General features: G+C 41.9%; 1 protein-coding gene across 1 annotated transcript in view; it reads left to right on the top strand.

Annotated features, from left to right (window-relative positions):
* The first annotated feature begins 635 nt into the window (after nt 1–635).
* LOC102265950 (multiple epidermal growth factor-like domains protein 6) overlaps nt 636–23,939 on the top strand; it is a 694,000-nt gene continuing 670,696 nt past the window's right edge. Inside the window, exons 1-2 of the mRNA XM_070360521.1 lie at nt 636–720; nt 809–1,262. Coding sequence (XP_070216622.1) covers nt 636–720; nt 809–1,262 — 539 coding nt within the window. The remainder of the gene's footprint in view (nt 721–808; nt 1,263–23,939) is intronic.

The raw sequence follows: 23,939 nt of genomic DNA, 5'->3' as shown, positions 1-23,939 counted from the left end.
GGGCCGGAGCTGCTGGCGACCGCGCGGCGCTTGGCTGTGCGTCCCAGGCAGGCGGGCCAGCACCGCAGCCGGAGCCTCCGGTTCCGAGCAGACGCTGTTCCCTTCTGGAAGGGCTCTGGGGGCTCGCAATGGACTGCTCCTCAGCAAATCTGGGGGAAGAGAAGCTGGTGTGAAGGAAAGGTTGGGGTAGGTTTGGAAAAGGGTTGGCTTCTCCTTATAACTCTGGTGCCTGAAGTGGGTGAGATAGATGGGGACCAAATAAAAGGAAGGGCGATGATCCCATTTGGAGTGACGAGGATTTCTGGATGAGCCGACGGTGTCCTGCAACTGTCAATTTGGCAGGAGATTTGACTCAATCAACTGCTGTTCGGTTCCCACTTCAAACACACATACCGCACCCCCCCCCCCTCCCGTCCCTAGCCTGTGTTCTGACAGACTCCAGAGACTCGCGTTCGGAGCAGAGAGAGAATCAAAAGTCAGTTTTCCTTTAGTCTCTACTGGTGGCAGATTACATCTGGCTTGGTTTTGAGCAGGTTGGTTTGTGAGAGGTTCGAACCGCTTCGTGTCTTTGGCGAGGTTTCGGTGTGTGTCTTGGATGTGTAGGCAGGAAGAGGTAAGGAGCAGGGTAAGGCGAGATGATTAAGCAGAGCCCCCTAAATCTCGTTTTAATTGCGCCCCCAGCGTCCTGCCGCGCTCCGCGCCTCCTCCGGGCAGCACAGGGTGGAGAGGAGGGAGTGAGGAGGGCGAGGGGCGCAGGGCCGCTCAGCAGCTAGTCTAGCCAAGGTGGCAGCGGGACTGTCTCTTTAAGCGCTCCGGAGGGGCCGGGCCCGGCGAGCAGCGAGCGCGTTTCCATGGCACCAAGGCTGCGGGGGCTGCGGGGCCGCGGGGCTAGCAGGTTTCCAGTCGCTCCCGTCGGAGCAAGGGCGCCCATCTCTGCGGCCCGAGCGTCACCCAGGCGTTCCGCCCGCGAGCTCCTCGTTGTCGGTGATGCCTAGTGGGGCCGAGCTGCTGCCGCGCCCTCCGCAGGGAGACGCATCTCGCCGGCCCCGCGAGCCCCGCACACCAACTTCTGCCCTGCGAGCTCAACTTCTGCACGGGGCTCCGACTTGCGGAGCCGGAGTGGCGCGCGGCGCGCAGCCGGGGTGGCGGCTGGAGCTGCTCCACCCCGCGGAGATGACCTGGCGACTGTGGCTCTGGTGCTTCTGCGCTTGGGTGGCCGCCGGCTGGCCGCCAGGCAGCGCCCTTCAGCTCCGGCCAGGCATGTAAGTGTAGCCCGCGCGCTCCGGGATGTGTGAGGAGAGTCGGCCCCGTGTACCTCCGCCCACTCCTAACCTGCTGCGGTCCTGTGGCTGGAGCAGTTTCCTCAGGGTAGGGGTGGAGGGCGGCAGTGGCGGGCAGGCACCGGGCGAGGTCTGAGAGCTGTCCCAGGCCGAGCGCGGCGGGAACGCTGTCCCCTGCGCGTCCTCGGGGCAGAGACCCGGACCTGGGTGCTTCCCACCTGACTTACTTTCTCAGCGCCACACAGGATTTCTGCCTAGGGGTGTGTGTGTGTGTGTGTGTGTGTGTGTGTGAATTTCCTTTTTGGAAGAGTAATTGCCTAATGACAAGTTCCACTTTTTGAATGGGTTTTGAACGAAATCCTGTTGAACAGTGCGTTACTTGACATGTCCTTCCTAGAGACCAGAGTTTATGTAATATCCAGTCTTTTTTTTTTTTTAAAGAAGTATCTCCGAGGCCGAAGGAGTGGATTATTCCACAGGTTTGTTGAGAGGCGAACCCTTTGATGGCGAATGACTTTCGCCAAAGTGAGGAGCTGGGGAGGCGAGTGTGCTAAGGGCTGAGTGCGCGGCCACTTAGATACTTGCGGGGTTAGGAGAGAACCAAAGAGTAGCAACATGATTATAATGCATCCTCTGCGGGTGGGGCATGGTTTCATTTCCAGAACAAAAGTGAAGGAGGCAGGAGATGCTCATTCTTGGTCTTGGTGGCAAGTGTTGCCTGAAGCTCAGGGCAGGTGTGAATCTTAACCAATTGCCCTATCGCCCTGACTAGCTGGAGAAGTTTGCCCCGGAATTCTGTCTTCTCAGGGGGATGGATCACCATCAACTGTCTGAGAGAGAAGCCAAATCTAACTCTGCTTTTCCTTTCTACTCTTAAGCGGTTATGAATACACCTTAGTGTCTTTGCTACTTCTTCGCTTCATCTTTGATTTTCTGAAATGTGAATGCTTTATAGTGGAAAAATGGTTTAGATGAGTACACAAAGCCATCTGTACCTTTCTGGGTCTTGAATTTTTCTTGTCAGAAAAATACTATTTTTGGATTCACTTTACATTTCCATATTTCATCCTTCTCCTGTGAGATTCGATTTGCTACCTGGTTACTGCGAATGTCACTAACTATAAATCTTGAGTCATGACCAGTGTGCAGTGGTGTCACAGAACAACTCCTTGTCTACATAGTTTGTAAATACATGTTGGCAGAAATGCAAGAAATTTCTGGGTAGGTGATTTCTCTTGCATTGATAAGATGGGTCCTGTTTATTTGAATAGGCGTTTCCTCTCCAGTTTATTTCAGAAAACACATCTTACTTTGGGTAGCTTGTGCATAGATAAGCCTCCACTTTTTAGATACTGCTTTTTAGCTAGCTGGCTGGCTAGCTGTTCTCTTACTTTTACAAGTGCTGTTATTAAAGTGGACCCTGGCTGACTTATTAGGTAGCTACCCGTGCACATGAGGTAGAATAATCCCTTTTGGGGGGGGGGGCACTGAAAAAGAACAGAGATACCACATCACTTTTTATATTGCTTAGATATTTTACCTCATGTTTCAGTATTGGTACTTTTGTTGAAAAGGCTGGAAGGATGACATTGCATTTTTTTTAAAGGACACTGCTACTGCAGCTCATTCATTTATCAGGTGAGATGAGATCAGATATTAAAACCAATATAAATTCTTGGGTGTTTAATAGAGATGCTCTGTCTGGGAGTTATTGAGATCACTCTGATGAGTCTTAGTACTTTCTGAAATCTGGATGGGAAAAATCCAATCAAATTTGTATTTAGTCCTCCCTGGTATTAGAGTTAATGATTTCTTCAGCAGGAACCATGTTGGGATTTAGTGCTAGTTTTCTGCAGATGCCTTTGCAATTGTTGTAGGCATGTGGAATACAGCCACACAAAGCACTTGGCTTCCACACACCTGTCCATCTATTAAATTAAAGAGAATTCTTCCTGAGATTTTTATTGACCTCTGAGGTCCATTATCAGTGAGAGCAGGCTTCTAATGAGATGAGGGCCACTAATGAGAAGGCACCATCCTACTGACTGGCACTTATAGGTCATTAACACAGGTAAAAGTTTTGTGTAGCTGATCTTGTCCTTGAGCAGATTTTGGAGCTGGAATGACAACTGAAAAGAAGAAATGAATGTGCAGCTAATAATGGTCAGCCTAAGAGTAAAGAATTGTATTTATGGTATGTTCTTCCATGGGTAAGCTCATTTTCAAAGGAAATTCTATCAATGAAACAAAAGATATAACGTATGACTTATGGGTCCTCCAACTCTAATGATAATCGATCTTGCTGATGACCTTGTCATCACTTTGAGCAAACCTTTGGTTTCCTAAGGTTAGGCAGATTTATAAAATCATCATTCCACAAAGAGTGCCTGTATACTTACTATGTGACTCAACATTGGAAATCACAGGTAATGAATACTGAGTCTTTTTTGAATTCTTAGTTAGATGTCAGGCAAATTTCTAACTACATGTATTATTTCATTTTATCCTGGATATAGCCCTACAAGAAAGGCACTGTTATCATCTCCATTTACGATGAAGAAAGAGACATAGTAAGGTTAAATTCACACTCCAAGAATTCATGAGATTTGGATACAGGTAGTTTGAATTCCAGTGCTGGAGTTCTTAACAAATATGATCCCTTTTAGAACACCCAAGCCCAGCCTGTGTTTCTAAGAAGTTCTTTGTAATCACTGCCCGGGGTTCTCAATGGGAATGCAGCTGGTATTTTCTACCTAGTGGGAACCTGTGGGGCTTTTTTAACTGTTGTAAAAGCTATAGGGTTCTATTCACATTTGGGCTTGGTATGGAGGTGGGCTGGTGTGCTTCATCCTGCAGTGGGTAAGATTGTTCCTCACAAGGAAGATCTGATCTCTCTCTTCCTCACCGAGACTCTTCATAAGAAATTCTCCTGCTCTCTTATAGCTGTAGACACTGAAGTATTAAAACAATGGGCTCGGCTTAAACTGGGAATTGTGGAATAGGGAAAGCCAGCCTTGGCAAGTACATTATGAATTGGAGAGTTGTAACTGATGATGGCATTTTGATAAAGGGATATTGAAGCGTTTACTTATGTTAATGGTACTCTGCAAATGTTTTCTCAAGGATTAAATAGATGGCAATAAACTCTACTCCAGATCTTTGAGACATCAAAGGAAAATGACTGGCTGTAATACACTCTATTAAAATTTATCCTTTGTAATGCTGTCTTGTAAACACTTGCATAAGTATTGGATACAACATGATGGAAGTAGTGAATATGGGTGTGTTGCAGATAGATACCATTCAGGCAGAATGTCTATAAAGCCAGATCTGCCTATAAAGGCAGATCCAGCAGCTGAAGCTCCAGGGACTTGAGGTACTGGGCATTCTCTGACACTTAGTGGGGATTTTAGAACGGTATGGCCACTTTGTGACTCAGTAGTCTCCTAAACTATTTCATCATGTGACCCCATGGACTGTAGCCTGCCAGGCTCCTCTGTCCATGGAATTTTCCAGGTGGAAATACTGGAGTGGATAGCCAGTTCTTCCTCCAGAGGATCAGGACAACTTACATTCATTCCCCCTAATGTAGGTCTCCAATACAGGTTGATGTAGAAATCTAAAATGTGCCTGATACAATACAGCTTACCCACCCAAACGCCACCCCCAACACATATGTGTAGAACTGTTTCCCCTCAGCCTGCTGTAGATGATATAGAAACTTGTGGTCATTGTGGCAGAGATTTAGCTTTTTGAACAATCAATACATTTGGAAGTAGAAAAAGGGAAGAAAATATAATAATCCAGAATCATGAAGGGAAATTGACAGAGGTGTCTTGTGAAACACACACCATGTTGGTATTTGTTTTATTTGCTCTAGTTTTGTTTTTTTTCACTTCTGATAAAGCCTGAAATTGAGCCAATTAGAGATGTCTGGGGCTATGAACAGAACAGTCCACTTTTAAATTCACAAATAATTTAAGCATGGCCTGTGGTCTGTCATTTACTCAGTGTAAATTAATTAAAAAATACTTTTCTTTTTTTTGTTGAGATCAGTCATACTAAGTGAGCATAACATAAAGTGAGGTAGAGAAGACTATGTACACCCTCCATGGGCAAGGCATTATTTCTGGCAGTTTGTGTTTATTGTTTTAAGAATAATCCTCTGAGTTTGGGAATACTGTCATCTCTATTTTTCAGATGAGGACACTGAGACAGAGGGAGAGATTAAGTAACTTGCTGTGGTTTCATAGCTGAGAAGTGGTGGGATGAGCCCTGAACCTACTGTAACTCCAGATCCTTCTTCCTGATCAGTGTTCCCTGATATGGTCCCTCTCCCCTTGACCTTTCCTTCCTAGGCTTCCTTGGCTTTCAAATTGCCATCCTCCCAGGCCCTCCTGCTTATTTTCAGCAGTGGCTTACTCTTTCTCCTATTGCCCCAAGTGGACCTGAACCTCACCTCTGCCAGGGAATTTTAGGAACCAACTTCAACCCATCCTTTATTGATGACATTGACATTGCATTATTTAATATATAATATTTTGACAGACTCTCTGTCCTCAGCAGGGAATCCTCAACTTCCTGTCCTCAATATTTTTTTCTGTTTCTTTACTTCTTTCTTGGGTATCTTGTAGGAATAACTTTCCGGATTTTTCAAGGTAATTCCTTCCCTACATGTTCTACTTCCTACCTTGAACAGTGTTCTTTACTAGTCATCTCTTTTCTTCCTTTTATTGCCAACTGTTTCCTTTCTGCTATTTTCGCCTCTCCTCCCCCATGCGTTCATGTCTTCCTGTCTTCCTGTCTACATCTCCCTCTGTTCCGTGTTTCTGATGTTTGTGTCTATATGTGGATCTGTTTTGACCTTGTTTCTTCTCTCCTTCACCTTTAATTTCTCAAGAACAGTTCTTTGATGCATATCAATGATTTTATCATTGATCATTTAACCCACTGCAATCTGGCCTCCTCTGCTAAAATTCCTTCCCAAGATGCTGCCTTCTTTCCAGAACTGACTCTACTCTGAGTTTTCTACTGGCTACTCCTGTTTCCCACTTCACTTCTTCACTTGTGCATTTCCTTTGTACACTCAATTTCATCTGTAGTTCTCCTGCACTAGCTGCTGCTTTCTCTCACCTTGTATCTTTAATCCCCTTTCCACTCTATACTTTCCCTGCTTTATCTATTTCTTTCCCTGGCTCCTACCATGTGTTCTATTCTGGTGAAACCTAGATCTGCACATTTAGCCCCATTCTCTTCAGAGCTACAAAGTTGCATTTCTAATAATAGATTTATTATCACTGTGGGGTCAAGACTCAAAATGTCCTTAGATCATCTCTAGTTATATTTGTCTCCCTAACGTTTTCTCCCTCCAAAGTACTTGACTCATCTTTTTTCCCTTCATATTTGAACTCGTATCTGTCACTTTTCTGCTAGTTTATCTTGTAGTTACATTATGAACTTTAGGTAAGATGATCATGAACAAGCCTTTGCGTATGATGATTGGATAACTAGAAATGAATATTTATATTTCTCTTAGGTGTCAAATTTTAGAAACACCAGCAATGAAATCTCTTAAATTAGTTCTCTTTCCCATTGTCAACACTCAAGCCCAGCCATGCTGTTTTTACTCCTAGATTGTTATGGTTGTCTCTTGGTTGGTCTTCCGCTTCATATTCTCTGGATCCTCTTTATTTTTATTATATATTCAATTTCATCAAAGTTGGTTTTCATTATATGTACAATTTTATCAAACAAAGACCTAGTAACATCACTTCCTTTTGTAAAAACTTTGATTTTCCATGGAGTAAAGTTCAAGTATCAGAATATTATTCTTAAATAGCACTTATTAAATGCCAGGAACAATATAAGTACTTTCCATATTTTAATTCATTTCATCCTCACAACAACCCTATCAGAATATTAGTATCCATATTTTATAATGAGGAAATTGAGATCTAGAGAAGTTATGGTTTTCTGAGAAATTGCATATAAGGCTATGGAGCTCAGGAGAATCTATGTAGTTAACAATTTTGAAAGCTAGGCTATGAACCCGGACTGTTTGACTGTAGAATCTGTGCTTTTAACTATTGCACTCTATTCAAGATTTTATCTTTCTGGTATTATTCAATTTCATAAACTTTTATAGGACAATTTTAAAAATTTCCTTTAGTTCTTTTCTCCTCGTCAAGAACTGTGATGAGGTGTTCTTGTGTTCAGATTTTACTCTGCCTGCAGGGTAACAAGTTAGTCTGCCAGAGTTCATAGCTGCTGACAGAAGACATGAGACTCCTGGATGAGAGACAAAGGACTTTACTAATCAATCAGGCCATAGCAGGTAATTCAAGCTTCATGTTTGCATCAGTCACCCCCTACCAGTTCCATGAGGCAATGAGGAGTGGCCCAAATGGATACTGTGTACACAGTGGGTTTAAATCACAGATGAGGAACCCAGGCCTTATAAAAATCTCCAATATTATGAGGGGGATGTTAGCAACCTTGCTAAACTTTTTGCCTTAGAGGGAGACATCATCTTTCTTATCCTGCTCAGGAAACAACTCTGACCTCAGCCCTGGAAGGACACACCTTCTAAATCTTCCAAGGCTGTTTCTATACAAAAATTCTTCTAGAATAAAAGCCCCGAAAACTTCTTCACAAGTTATGTTAAGAAATGAGTCCCAACACCTCCAACACTTTCTTGCCCCATTTCACCAGCATGAGCTTTGCTAAAGCTTAAATCTAGTTTTGTTCTCTTGTTAAATTCAGCACTTGTGTTTCCATTTCTTTTTCAATAGGTGGGAAGACTCTGGAACTAGAGGAACACAGAGGTTTAATGAGTGGACTCAGGGGCTATGTTCAAATCCCAAGTATCTGTCTTCTCTCCACTGAAGCTGAAAGTAAATCATTAACTCAGCTGCTTAGTATGTAGCTGATTTCTTGTTACATCCATTTAACAAATGTTTATTTCTTGTCCAGTGTTTTGCTAGGCTTTGGGGATACAAAGAGGATAAGTTGATTCTCTGTCATCGAGCAGCTCATAGCTAGAGGGAAGAAAGAATCCAGGGCTTCAGTTGTAGGTTTTCAAGAGTGTATTTTTCTTAAGCTAATTCACTGAGTAAAGATTAGATGGATGACAAAAGTGGTGGTGGGGTTCTAGTTGATGAGAAGAGCATGTGCAGGAAGAAGTAAGTCTTTTCTCATTTTGGAAAAACCATAAATCAATTCCTCAAAGATGATGCTGTGAAAGTGCTGCACTCAATATGCCAGCAAATTTGGAAAACTCAGCAGTGGCCACAGGACAGGAAAAGGTCAGTTTTCATTCCAGTCCCAAAGAAAGGCAATGCCAAAGAATGCTCAAACTACCACACAATTGCACTCATCTCACACGCTAGTAAAGTAATGCTCAAAATTCTCCAAGCCAGGCTTCAGCAATACATGAACCGTGAACTTCCAGATGTTCAAGCTGGTTTTAGAAAAGGCAGAGGAACCAGAGATCAAATTGCCAACATTCGCTGGATCATGGAAAAAGCAAGGGAGTTCCAGAAAAACATCTATTTCTGCTTGATTGACTATGCCAAAGCCTTTGTGTGGATCACAATAAACTGTGGAAAATTCTGAAAGAGATGGGAATACCAGACCACCTGACCTGCCTCTTGAGAAACCTATATGCAGGTCAGGAAGCAACAGTTAGAACTGGACATGGAACAACAGACTGGTTCCAAATAGGAAAAGGAATACCTCAAGGCTGTATATTGTCACCCTGCTTATTTAACTTATAAGCAGAGTACATCATGAGAAATGCTGGGCTGGAGGAAGCACAAGCTGGAATCAAGATTGCCGGGAGAAATATCAATAACCTCAGATATGCAGATGACACCACCCTTATGGCAGAAAGTGAAGAGGAACTAAAAAGCCTCTTGATGAAAGTGAAAGAGGAGAGTAAAAAGTTGGCTTAAAGCTCAACATTCAGAAAACTAAGATCATGGCACCTGGTCCCATCACTTCATGGCAAATAGATGGGGAAACAGTGGAAACAGTAGCAGACTTTATTTTTGGGGGCTCCAAAATCACTGCAGATGGTGACTGCAGCCATGAAATTAAAAGATACTTACTCCTTGGAAGGAAAGTTATGACCAACCTAGATAGCATATTGAAAAGCAGAGACATATAAAGGTCTGTGTAGTCAAGGCTATGGTTTTTCCAGTGGTCATGTATGGATGTGAGAGTTGGACTGTGAAGAAAGCTGATCGCTAAAGAATTGATGCTTTTGAACTGTGGTGTTGGAGAAGACTCTGGATAGTCCCTTGGACTGCAAGAAGATCCAGCCAGTCCATTCTAAAGGAGATCAGTCCTGGGTGTTCTTTGGAAGGAATGATGCTAAAGCTGAAACTCCAGTACTTTGGCCATCTCATGCGAAAGAGTTGGCTCATTGGAAAAGACTCTGATGCTGGGAGGGATTGGGGGCAGGAGGAGAAGGGGTGACAGAGAATGAGATGGCTGGATGGCATCACTGACTAGTTGGATGTGAGTTTGAGTGAACTCCGGGAGTTGGTGATGGACAGGGAGGCCTGGCATGCTGTGATTCATGGGGTCACAAGAGTCGGACACGACTGAGCGACTGAACTGAACTGAACTGATAAATCATTTTCTTAATGGTATGTCTGGAGGGGAGAATATAAAAGGAGCCACAGTAGAAGATGAGTTTAAGGCAGTTAAGAGGGACTAACTCAGGGTGGGTCTTACAATCTCAAGGTGAGAACTTTGGACTTCTCAGTACACCAGTTAGGAACCAAGAAGAGACTGACTGAAAGCAGAGGAGGAACCTAGTCAGATTTGTGTTTATTGAATGAAGAATGGACTCGAGAGGGAAGAGGCCAGAGGTGGGGAGCCCAATGAGGAGATTGCTTCAGTAGTAGAAGGAGAAGTGGTGTGAGTCTCATAAACACAGGAAGTAGTGGTGGTGATGAAAGGAAGGATAGATTCCAAAGGAATTGGTGAATGTGTGGTGGAAAGGGAGAGAATGAAGGTGACATCTGGGTAATAGAGAAAATCAGAAACACAGGAAAGGGAAGAAGAAGGTGAGTTCTGCTGTGACCCTGTCAGCACTTAATGCATCTGTGGGCTCTCAGATGGGGACCTTCTGGGGAAGCTCCACAGGAGTGTCTGAGGCCAGAAGATTGGTCTGGGCTAGATCTATATTGGGGTATTGAAGTGTCAGGAGACAAGTATGTATAAAAAGTGAGGAGAAAAGATTATTGAAGAAGGAAACCTGGGGTACTTTGGTATATGAGAGGAGAGCTTCCCAGGTGGCACCGGTGGTAAAGAACTTGCCTGCTAATGCAGGTAGATGTAAGAGACCCGGGTTCAATCCTTGGATTGGGAAGATCCCCTGGAGGATGGCATGGCAACCCACTCCAGTGTTCTTGCCTGGAGAATCTCATCAATGGAGAAGCCTGGTGGGCTGCAGTCCATAGGGTCGCACAGAGCTGGACATGACTGAAGCGACTTAGCAGGTACACACATGAGGAGGACAGATGAAAAAGGACCCAAGGAGGAGATTAAGAAACTGCCTGAGAAGAAGGAAAGAGGGAGGGAGTGTAAATGCCATGGGACGTGTCAGAGAATTTAAATAAAAGAGGAGTATGGAAAGTGGAGGGTGTTGCTGCTGCTGCTAAGTTGCTTCAGTCGTGTCCGACTCTGTGCGACTCCATAGACGGCAGCCCACCAGGCTCCACCGTCCCTGAGATTTTCCAGGCAAAAACACTGGAGTGGGTTGCCATTTCCTTCTCCAGTGCGTGAAAGTGAAAAGTGAAAGTGAAGTCGCTCAGTCATGTCCGACTCTTTGTGACCCCATGGACTGCAGCCTACCAGGCTCCTCCATCCATGGGATTTTCCAGGCAAGAATACTGGAGTGGGGTGCCACTACCTTCTCCCTGAAAAGTAATTGACTTAGAGTTACCCCCAACAAACCCAAGGGAAGAACCTTGTTTAGTTCTTCTTTAGCTGAGAAAACTCTGGTAGCCATCACTTTTGGTCATGGTGACGAGAAGTGTAGACTCCTGGAGAGCAGCTGGAGGTGTCTGAGTTCGTGTTGGACTCAGTTTGTCATCGTTGCCCCCGCCCCTCATGCCCTTGCAGGGCCCCCCAGTGCTCTCTATACTTTACTCTCAGTGAACTTCCTGCCTCCTTGTCTCTGCCAGGCCAATCTCTTAAGACCCAGCACCAAAGTCATCTGTTTCGCAGCTAAGTTCTGGGTCCCTCACACAGGGTTAGTTGACTGTCTGTCCCAGCAATCTGAACTGACATTTGAATTTTCATAGGTATGCAAAGGTCTCTAGATTTTTTTTTTTAAGAAATCTATTTGAAAACCATGTGATAATGATGAGAACATGTTTAGAATTAGTAAAGGCTCTCCCAGCCAACTGTTTGTAGAGTCAGCTCCTGGTGTATAAATTATGTGGCTTGTCAACTGATGATGTGGGAAATGCTTTTGTCACTCTTCAGTAGACAGGTTTCAATGGTGGTAAGTGTTCTTCTCACTGATATGGTTAATTAAGAATTGACAGTAATTCTGAGCTTTAGTGACTTTGACTCTTGAGAGAAGAGGCAGTCCCAGGAGATTTGAGGTTTGGTTTCTCTGAATTATTAAGAAAACTGTTTTTCTGGTTTAGCATAGTAGATTCGGATCAGTATCAGGAGAAAGGCAACCTAATTTTGATTTTTTTTTTTTTTCTGGAGCTCAAAACACTAATCTTCATTTGCAGTACTTCCAAATTTTTGTTACATTGTAAAGGGTTTGACTTATAGACAAGTGTGTGATAATAGAGTAACAGTCAAATTGTATTACTTTTTTATTTATTGTGGAGTTTAAACAAATTTTGTCTATCCCAGCTTACAGAGTCCCAAAGATAAGAAAACTCTTCTCAGTGTGAATAAACTGGGAATGTATCTTGACATCAAAAATTTATTTTCTAATGCCTTTCACGGTTTATTCATGCTGAGAACCACTTCTTATCTTTTGAACTTTTGAACTCTCTCTGTATTGGGATGAGCAAAAATGAACACGGCTTTCCTTTCAGTGTACTAAAATACCACATGTAAAATAAAACAAGTAGAAACTCAAGACACAGCGATACACACTGGCCAATTATGTGATAACAGAATAGTATTTGTACTGGGCTTTAGGCATGTTATATGCAATATGAAATGAATTTTGAAATAGGGAACACAACAGGCAGCAGCTATTGAAAGGTATGCCTTACATCTCTTGTAAAGCACATCTTGCTTGAATTCAACTGACAGTAACAAGTTAGGGCCAGGAAACGACTCAGTCAGCATTCCCTTTCATAAATCTATTTACAGTAGAAACCCCATTAACATTTTAATTGTTTCACAGCTAAACTTGCTCAAAGTGCCACCTTTAATAGGGCTCAGTTTCATTAAAATTTAAGGGACCAGGGAGTTCATAGTCTCCTCTAATGACCCAGCAATCGTCGTAAAAGTTCTAAATATATTTTTGGCTCACTGTACAACTGAGGGATTCTTTGTAGTGGCCAGATATGCTCCCAGTAAGTTGTATCTCCCCATTTCAATCCCACCAGAAAACTCTCTGCTTCTCCCTCATCTGAATCCCAGGGTCTCTCTGCTAAAGTCCTGTTGAGCACCTTCTGTCAATTTTTATTTAGTTGCTCATGTTAATTCTGTAGCTAGATTTTAACTGCATTGTGGACAAAGTGTGAGCCCAATAATTGTTTGTTGAATTTAAACTAGTCACTGATAATTAACCTTCAACCCATGTTTCTGTGTCCCCTCTATTGCTCCCTTGTTGATAAAAATGTACCCCAAACTTGTATTATCTATAAGCTTTGGGAGCTCTTGTTCTGGCTGTGCTACAAGTTAGCTCAGTGAGACTGGTAACCTCTCTGGTCTCTAGTTTCTCATGTATCTGTTACAACACATGTTCCAAGAGATACATGTTCTTCAAGGATTGATCAGCCTTAAAATATATTCCAATCTGACTTGTTATGTACAATTATTTAACATTGGTCACTTAAATGTAGGGAAATGTCTGCCTAAGACACTATTTTTGCCCTTTGACTTCATTCTATGTTAAGCCCTCCTTGACAAGGTGTGATGGTAGTTTGTGTTGTTATTTAGTTGCTCAGTCGTGTCCCATTCTTTGTGACCCTGTGGACGGTAACCCTCCAGGCTCCTCTGGGATTCTCCAGGTAAGAATACTGGCATGGGTAGCCATTTCCTTCTCCACTTAGTAGTTTAAAGGATCCTTTTTCTCTAAAGAATGTTTCTGGCTGTAATGAAACATGCTCATTTGCTTAGAGAGATATCATAATTTTATTTTCTAAGGGAAAACTGAGATGGCGAGATATAAAGTCTTACATCAAAATGATCCAGCAGCCTTATACCATCAAAGTGCATTAAAAACTAGGAAGATCCAAGATTGTCTCACTATAAATTATTATTTGGGGGTGCTAAGGATCTGTTCTTAATCCTGGGATTTGGCAGTGATATTAGGGTACAGATTATACAAAAGCAGTAATAAGAGGCAGCATGGTTCTTATATTCTTTTTACCATGTAATTTTTGTGTGTTTATAAACCTATGTTTGTGTGAATGTCAGTTTCTGGGTGTGTCTCCTGTGGGCTTCGCCTGCACTGTGTATTCAGTTTCCAAGCACTCTTTTTTGCCTTCGAAAAATAGTTTCAGACTCATTGCCGGAAGATTTTGGTTAGTGGTAGTAAATAATGACCAGAGTAGATTTTAGGAAATCTTATGTCAGTGTGGTGATTTTGCAGGCCTGATGTGCACGAGCAACTCTTGAAGTTCTTTTGCTTTGGAAGGTACATGCTTCAGATTCACCAATTCTTTTGTGTCTTACAGTTTTCATAAAAGGTATTTCTATTTCAAGTAGCTTTTTGTCTCCATGATATCAGCACATAAGCTACCCTTTTTATTTCTTAAATTACCCATTTTAAATTTACACACTGGACTGATTTGACTGTGTGTGTTCAAATCAAAAATCGTTTCACAATCCCTTATTCTTAATTTTGAAATCCCAAAAGCTCTAAATACTGGCAGGTACTTTTCATTGTTGCCATTTGTCACAAATTAATTTGGTGGGGAAATCTATACTTAGCTGATGTGAGTCTAATTATAGAATTTATTTTATTCAATATGAAAATTCTTATTTCTTTAAGTAAACGCTAATGGATTTGGTTAGGGTGTGACTCTAGACACTTCTGGGCACATATGTGCCATATTGTCTTTCTAAAATCTGAAAAGTTCTGAACTCCAAAGCAATTGGGCCCCAAGGAATTCTAACCAGTATGGGTAAATAAGATATTTGAAGAACATGCTGATTTTCACAGAGTAAATTTTTAGACATTCATTTTTTAGAATGTTTAGACCATTCTTTTATAAAATGCGGAATTGCCTTTTAGCAAAGGAATACCTATTTTTGTTTGTTTACATTCTGGAGGTTGGTTTGTGTAAAGAAGGAAGTTTTAGCTTCTTGTGTCCATCAAGATAAAAAAGACCATTATCAATATTAATGGATGTTTTTATATGAAATCCCAACATTTTATAATATACCTTGTCAAAAGTAAAAAAATATATATAGCAGATTTTATCATTTAAAAATGTTCTCATTTTAATAATCGGGAAATAGAGATTAGATAGTCCCTTAAGGGTAATGGGTGAAAATGAGTTCTGTTGTCGTTCTTTGAAGCCCATTGCTTCTGTATGAAAGTAGCAGAATCAGTGCCAACCATTGAGCAGGATCTTCCTGCCAGGCGACGTGGCAAGGGTTTCCTGTATTGTTTCATTTTATTTCGTCTGAACAATAAACACTGCAGTTATACTATGCCTCTAATGTTGAAAAATCATTATTTAGGGATTACGATAAGGCCAAAAACCCTCTCATTTCTAAAATTTAGATATTTTATTCATTTCAATTTCATTCTCTGTACAGAAAGGATAAAACTTCTTTGGTCCTACTCTTGGTTACTATTTCTGATGTCTAATTCCAGAGGGTAAACTGGTCTTTTGAAGGGTAAGGCAGTCTGGTTAGGCTCAGTCTGAGGGACCCCCTAGTACCAGATTAATGTTAATACAAGTAGACTTTGAAGTCTTTTGCTCCCCTCTGCTTCACAAACTTTCCTATTTCACTGTCTTCATACATTTTATTTTGTGTTGTGAAGTCCTTATTTTGACTCCAACAAGCCGTTACAGTTTTTAGATTATATCTGTGATAACTCCATATCTGGTTAGAGTCTGGTAAGCTATTAGTTTCCAAAAAGAGTCAGTCGAAATTCCTAACTCACTTTGCTGTAGTCCTTCCATTTCATATTAAATATGCTTATGATATTCTCTTTTGTACATGGAATCCGCATGATCACATGTTGCATTATTAATGGCCTCCCCAAGGCTTTGCTTCTTGCTGTGACTACTTCGGTTACCTCAGGGTTTAAACTGTTCATCAGGTAGCATAGGTGGGGCATTTATGTTTCTGACTTGACTCTCTAGCATAGCAGGAAAGAGGCCTGTTCTGAAGAAAATAAGAATCCTCTTAAGGTGTGATGGAGTCCCTTGGTATGGCGTTCTGGTCCCCATGGAGACAGACTCTTCAAGAAAGCCGAATGGCCCAGAAGCAAAAGTTAATTTTAAAGGACCCCAGAAGCCCAAGCAAGGCACTTTAACATCTGACAGACTGGCCAAGAATTGAACATGAAGAAGAAGTAAATTGTCTCACAAAGGAGGAGGATTACACATGGGTAGGACTGCAGGTGACACTTCCTGCCTCTGTTCAGTGTGGCAACAAGAGATAGTATGGCTTTTGACCTACAGACAAATTAAATGCCACCTGTCAAAAAAGTGAGCTTTATGGCTGAGTCTTTGCAGTTGTGAGAGATGGAAAACATTTGTGAGGAAGCAGGTACTAAGGGAAAGTCTGAATTAAAATGAATTATTGCTTGAAGGAAAGATAAATGCCTATTCTGATCGAACCTGAGGCTGGCGGTGAATCTATTACACGAACATATCATCACTGTCTGTTTCATTGGGTACTTCATTTGCCCACGAAATAAAACTGGTTTTCTCTTGAAAACCGTCTTTAAAATTTCTGTGTGTTAGCAAAAAAATTGGAAATGGCCTCAACGTCCAACCGTGAGGAACAGTACGTAAATTATGGTATATCCTTACGATGGAACATTTATGCAGCTATTAAAAACGATGTTTACAAAGAATTTTAATGCTCTGTAAAATGATTATATTATAATAAGTCAAAAAGGAAGCAGGATACAAATGTCTGTAACAGCATGGTTTTATATAGAAATGAATAAATATAAAGACAATAAGCACAAAAGGAGGGAAATGCATCAAAATGTTTTAATAGTGTTTATCTCTTGGTGGTGAATTATGGATAATTTGTAATCCCCTCATCTATAGTTCTCAGTTTTTGCCAACTTTTCTATAATGAACATCTATTAATTTTTCTTTTTTTTAAATTTTATTTAATTTTAAAACTTTACATAATTGTATTAGTTTTGCCAAACATCAAAATGAATCCACCACAGGTATACACGTGTTCCCCATCCTGAACCCTCCTCCCTCCTCCCTCCCCACACCATCCCTCTGGGTCGTCCCAGTGCACCAGCCCCAAGCATCCAGCATCGTGCATCGTGCATCAAACCTGGACTGGCATCTTGTTTCACACATGATTTCATTTGGATAGATACTTCAAAAAATTCAACTTGCTTTGGAAATAGTTTTCTGACTTGGCATATATTACTGGCCAGAGCCACTTGAAGGCAACTTTGTAAGACTATTGTTATGGCCACCAGTACCATTGAATTATTTCTGGTAAGAACTTTTATGGTTCATTTGTATTTTTCACTAAAAACACATCATTGTGTGCTGTCTATCTGGGTTGCTATGATTTATTCCAGTGATGGTCCAAAAAAAAAAGACTAAAAAATATACAGGCAAATGTCCTCTGCTTAAAGGTTTTAGAAGCATCCCAGAACAGGGGGGAATAGGTAGCTTTATCACATGGGCTCCAATCTTGTAATCTGGTTCATAGTTAATGGACATAAGCATATTTAGAAACAAGTAGGCCATAAACATGGCTTCTTCAGACCTAGAGTTTTACATTTAATTTACTAACTCTAAATTGCTAAATTACCTTAACAAATTTATGACCTTTGTTCCTACTCCAAAGGGTGAGATTAACCTGCCTTGGCTTTTCAGTTCAGTTCAGTTCAGTTCGGTCGCTCAGTCGTGTCCGACTCTGCAACCCCATGAATTGCAACACGCCAGGCCTCCCTGTCCATCACCAACTCCCAGAGTTAACTCAGACTCACGTCCATCGAGTCAGTGATGCCATCCAGCCATCTCATCCTCTGTCATCCCCTTCTCCTCCTGCCCCTGATCCCTCCCAGCATCAGAGTCTTTTCCAATGAGTCAACTCTTCACATGAGGTGGCCAAAGTACTGGAGTTTCAGCTTTAGCATCATTCCTTCCAAAGAACACCCAGAACTGATCTCCTTCAGAATGGACTGGTTGGATCTCCTTGCAGTCCAAGGGACTCTCAAGAGTCTTCTCCAACACCACAGTTCAAAAGCATCAATTCTTCAGCGCTCAGCTTTCTTCACAGTCCAACTCTCACATCCATACATGACCACTGGAAAAACCATAGCCTTGACTAGACGGACCTTTGTTGGCAAAGTAATGTCTCTGTTTTTCAATATGCTATCTAGGTTGGTCATAACCTTTCTTCCAAGGAGTAAGCGTTTTTTAATTTCATGGCTGCAGTCACCTTGGCATGATTCTTATTTCTGTAACCAGTTGATACAGGTAGAAATATTTTGCTTACCTAGAACTTAATTTTCTGTCAGCCTTTCTACCTGGAAAATCACTGAGAATCAGAGGTAAATAATAGTAGTAACATGAATTACAATGTTAAGTGTTAGTTACTCAGTCGTGTATGACTCTCTTGTGGTCCCGTGGACTGTAGCTTGCCAGGCTCCTCTGTCCATGGGATGTCCCAGGTGAGAATACTGGAGTGGGTAGCCATTCCTTTCTGCAGGGGATCTTCCCAACCCAGGGATCAAAGTGGGGTGTCCAGCATTGCAGGCAGATTCTTTACTGTCTGAACCACTAGGAACCCAATATAAATTAGCTATTAATAATAATAGCTAACCTATATTGTATACTTTCTATTGTTTTAAACTCTGTGGGTTCTTTACCTCATCATCTCATTTAATCTTTACAAAAATGGTGCAATTATATTGCTCTCCCAAGTTACAGAATAGAAAACTGAGGCTCAAAAAAGTTGAGTAGCTCATCTAAGGTCACATAGCTAGTTATTCTGGAGCTGGAAGCTGAACTATATTCCAAAGCCCAACATACACTTAACTGTTACAGTAAATAGAAAGTGCAAATGGATGTCACAGAATCTCTATTCAGAAAATGCTGGATTTTAAACTTCAGGTTCCCAAGAAATGAGCACTCTATTTTTCAAATGACTTTAGCAGACTTACAAATAACATATTTGAAAAGAAGAAAAGAGGACTTCTGGAAGTCAGAATCAATAGCAAGGAAAGAATATACAGTTTTAGACTGATAGTAAGAGGACCTGAAAAAACTATATTCTCAAAATCTCTGAAAGCATTATATTCTGGATTGGTTAGATAAGGCATCATGTTTACTTTACTGTGTACCCATGAGTAAATAGGGAACTTGATCATGGTAGATTTATTTTGTCAATAGCATGTTAAGTTCAATATAGTCCTAATTTTATTTACAGATCTCTAGCTTTATTATATCGGAGAAGGCAATGGCACCCCACTCCAGTTCTCTTGCCTGGAAAATCCCACGGATGGAGGAGCCTGGTAGGCTGCAGTCCATGGGGTCGCTGAGGGTTGGACACGACTGAGCGACTTCACTTTCACTTTTCACTCTCATGCATTGGAGAAGGAAATGGCAACCCACTCCAGTGTTCTTGCCTGGAGAATCCCAGGGACGGGGGAGCCTGGTGGGCTGCCGTCTATGGGGTCACACAGACTCGGACATGACTGAAGTGACTTAGGAGCGGCAGCAGTTTTATTATATAATATATACATTTTAACGTGGAAAGATAGAATATCCAGATGTGGTAACAAAATAAACATCTGTCATAAACTCACAACCAGAGATTTCCATTGTTAACATTTTGAAAGAGTTACACAATATAAATACAAATATAAATATTGATGTAAATATATATGTTTATGTAACAAAATACTTTCTATTATTGTCTTCACTTATTATCTTGTGAGCACTTCTTAAAATGTTCTTTGATTATGAAAGTAGAGAGGTATCTAATATATTTGAGAATGATTTTCTTCCAGAAAGGATTAAAAAAAAAACCCAAGAAACATTTATTTAATGCTTTAAGGAAAAATGAATATTAATCCAGAAAACTATTTCATGTGAATCAGTTCATTTCTTAATTAGGCTGTATCAATGAACCACTGATGTACTTGAGTTATCTTCATGCTACAGAGCTCTCATTGTTCTCCTCTATTTAGATTAAACCTTTTAAAGTAATTTTTTTTTTCAGTAAAGAAAAAAGGATCAATAATGAGAGTGATAATTTAAGAGTGTTTTGAAAGGAAGAGTATATATTCCCTGGCTGGAGCTGATGTGATTTAAAGCCATCTGCTTCTTTCACTTGAAATGTAGTCAGCTTTGTATCCATCAGCCTACTTAAGTCAGGGGGAGGGGCAGGGCCAACTTTCAAAAGCTGTGTTTTCATTTGCTGTTTCCTTTGGAGAAGGAAATGGCAACCCACTCCAGTATTCTTGCCTGGAGAATCCCACGGACAGAAGAGCATGGTAGGCTACAGTCCATGGGGTCACAAAGAGTTGGACATGACTGAGCGACTTCACTTTCACTTTGACAAAGATTTATTGAGCATATGCTTTGTGTGGGTCCTATGTTAGATGCTTATTTAATGCAAAGAGGTATAGGATATGTCCTCTATACTCAGGGAAGTCCATTCTGATGATGAAAATAAACCAAAAAGATTATTACTATTTAGTATAACAGGTGCAGAGAAAGAAGTGAGCTTAGAGGGCTATAGGAGCACATGGGCAAGGTTCTTTGGCCATAGAGATGCCTATGGAGACAAGTGGCCTGAGAGAAGGAAGATAGGTGAGTGGTGAGGGGAAGGGGTGTGATGAAGTATGTTTCAGATAGAGGGACTGCCATGTATAAAAGGTTTTGGGGACTAGAGAACAAACAGGCTGTGTTGAGAGTCATGGAGATTAGAATTTAAGGTGGAACAAAGCTTGAGACATGACCACTGCCTATCAAAGAGGCGTTGTATGCTGCGCTGAGCAGTTGGAATTTTATCCTGAAGGAGTCTTTGAAGATATTGTCAGTGGAGTCTTGAGAAGAATAGCTGTGGTTCTGAGAGATCACTCTGGCAGTTGTATGAAGAAGCTCTCCGTGGTAGTGATAAGAAATGATCAGAATCTGAACTAAGGTGAAAAAGTAGTTGAATTGATGAACTTGCTGATTGTTGGATGTGGGAGGCAAGGCAGTGGGTGGGAAATAGGATGACATCATCATCTCCAGGCTAAGTGATTGGGTACATTCTGCAAGGGAACAGTGCGCAGAATGAAGCAGATTGAGAGGACAGGTTGAAGGTGATGAGTTTGTTTAGAATGTGCTCAGCTGGCAGCTGGATGTGTACTGTCTTGAGATGAGAGGAAGCTGTGAAATACACTGGGAATACCAGCATGAAACCAGGGAGCAGATACTTCACTCAGGAAGTATCTGTGGATTCAGAGGGATCTTTGAGGACCACCACCATTGAAAGAATCAGCAGAGAATAAGGGTGTATTCTCTGCTGTCTGGGTCCAAATACTACTTCCACCAGTTACCAGGGAAAGTTACCTAATGTATGTCCTTTAGTTTCCTCATCCATAATGTGGAGATGACACATATTTCGGTTATGGGTAGTTGTGAATCATAAAGTGAGTTTATATATTAAAATATATGTAGTAGGATGGGCTTGTAGTTTAAAAAAATGATAGATGTAGCTTTGCTCTATAATGATTAAGAGAAATTTGGTCCAAAAAAAAAAAAAAAAATGAATGAGCGAAGAAGACAGAACAGGTACTGTCAAAAGGGTAGAGAAGGACATCCATGGGTGGGGGCCTCATAAAACTTAAGGAAGGCCAGAAAGAAGATGAGGTGAGAAGGAAGATGAGCGTCCCAGGTGGTACTGGTGGTAAAGAACTGCCTACAAATGCAGTAGACATAAGAGATGTGGTTCGACATCTGGGTTGGGAAGATTCCTTGGAGGAGGGCATGGCAACCCACTCCAGTATTTTTGCCTGGAGGATCCCATGGACAGAGGAGCCTGGAGGGCTATAGCCCATGGGGTCACAAGCTGAACACAGACGTGACTAAAGTGACTTAGCACGCAAGCAGAAAGAAGATGAGTTGTATTAATGTTACAAGAAAGACAAGCCACATAAGAGCTAGGAAGTGTCCTTTGTGTTTTGTTCCAAGAGTTTACTGGTGGCTTTGGTGGGTTGGGGCCCAGTTCCTGATCTTGGTCTGAGGAATGAACAGAGGGTGAGAGCGGAGTGAGCAAGTGGAGACCGTTTTTCCAAGGGGCTTGATTGAAGCCAAAGAGTTAGGATGGTGGTCAGGGGGGAAATGGAGAAGTGATTTGTGGTGTTTTAAAGTGTGGGTGAAAAAATAAAATAAAATAAAGTGTGGGTGAAAATCTTAGTTGCTCAGTAATGTCCAACTCTTTGCAACCCAATAGACTGTAGCCCAACAGGCTCTTCTATCCATGGAATTCTCCAGGTAAGAATACTTGATTGGATAGCCATTCCCTTCTGCAGGGGGTCTTCCCAACCCAGGGATCAAACCAGGTCTCCTGCATTGCAGGCATATTCTTTACCATTTGAACCATCAGGGAAGCATGGATGAATCTGAAACATTTTATATTTGTTAAGAAAGAACCAGGATAGGGGAGAGGATGGAGTGTTGGATTAAAGTAACCCCTCATTAATTCATCAGATTTCCCTCAGTATTTTCTGTGTCTGGCATGGGCCATAAGCTGAGTATTCTCTCAAGAAGTATGGTCTGAAGCTGTGGATGAGCGGAGAGGCCAGAACTCTAACATCCTTGTGTTCGGGCTGATGAAGTATGGCATTGAGAGGGACTCTGCTTCTTCATGGCTGAGGCCCTCTCCTGAGAGTATTTGTCTGGGTTAGGGGTGCTGAAATCACTGGGTGAATGGTAAGGCATGGTGTTGGCTTGAAGTATATAAGATCATCTCAGTAGTTTCTTCAGCAAGTCAGACTACCAGGCAGGGAACCTCCTGAGATGGGGGAAATCCCCTCTCCAAGCTTGGTTACTCTGCAGTTATGCTGACTATACCATTCATTGGAATACCTCCTTTTTCAAAGGCACAGCAGGGTATTGGAAAGAACATGTATCTAGATAACAGAAAAGGTATTAGGTTCATTCATTCATTCAAAACTGTATCGAGCACCTCCTGTGTGTCAGATGATATTCAATGGGCTAGAATTACAATGGGGTCAGGAAAGCTGGAGTGCCTGCCCCACAAAAGCTTGTATTCCAGTGAAGGAGACAGCAATGAAACAAGTGATCAGGCCCCTGCAGGGAGAGCAGAGGCCCATATTTCTGTTCAGAGAAGTCAGGGCATCTTTCCAAGGAAGGGCTGGCAAGACTCAGCTGGAAGATAGGTTGGGATTAGCCAGGTGAAGGGAACAAGGGGAGAGCTTTCTAAGTAGAGGAACCAGCATGCGTGGAGATGGTGGGTTTATGAAAGAGTCTGGTACTTCCTAAAATGCACGAGAAGTTTGCTTAGGCTAGAATATGCTCTCTCTCCAACAAGTTAAGTGATATTCGGCAACAATGACACCAATCTTGTATCTCCTGCTCTCTAAAGGTGTAAATGGGAGAAGGATGCTCCAGGAGGCTGCTGTTCTCAGAAAGTACTGAGATTCCCTAGTGGCTCAGATGGTAAAGAATCTGCTTGCAATGTGGGAGACCTGGGTCTGCAAGATCCCCTGGAGAGGGGCATGACAACCCACTTCAGTATTCTTGCCTGGAAAATTCCATGGACAGAGGAGTCTGTTGGGCTACAGTCCATGGGGTTGCCAAGAGATGGACACAGCTGAGAGACTAACACTTTCACTTTCAGAGATAAAACAAGATTTGTGGGAAAGGCCCCAGAGGACCATGTGTAGGATGGACTAAAACACAGGGAAGGCAAGGGGGAAACCAGAATTAGGGTGGTCTGTTGGGAAGTTACCTGTTGATGAGACTACTGGGCTGGATATGTAAGTGGAGAAAGGAGTGGACTGGAAGAAGATATCAGTTTGCTAAAGAACAGGAGGTGCTGGGATGAGCAATTCCTTGGAAATTACTGGAGAGAGGCTCATTTGAGAAGGATCATGGTGTTGCAGTGGAAATGAACTGCATTTTCAAAGGGATAAATTTTAGAGAACAGAGGGGAGGACAGAATCTGGGAAATCAATGAAAGATGCAAAAGGATACAGCATGGAATGAACTCAATTTGTGTCAAGGAATTTTAGAAGGGAGTGTTTTAAAAGAA

Source organism: Bos mutus, chromosome 1 (assembly GCF_027580195.1).
Source record: "Bos mutus isolate GX-2022 chromosome 1, NWIPB_WYAK_1.1, whole genome shotgun sequence".
Taxonomy (NCBI): Eukaryota; Metazoa; Chordata; class Mammalia; order Artiodactyla; family Bovidae; genus Bos; species Bos mutus.
This window is presented reverse-complemented; position numbering and strand designations above follow the sequence as displayed.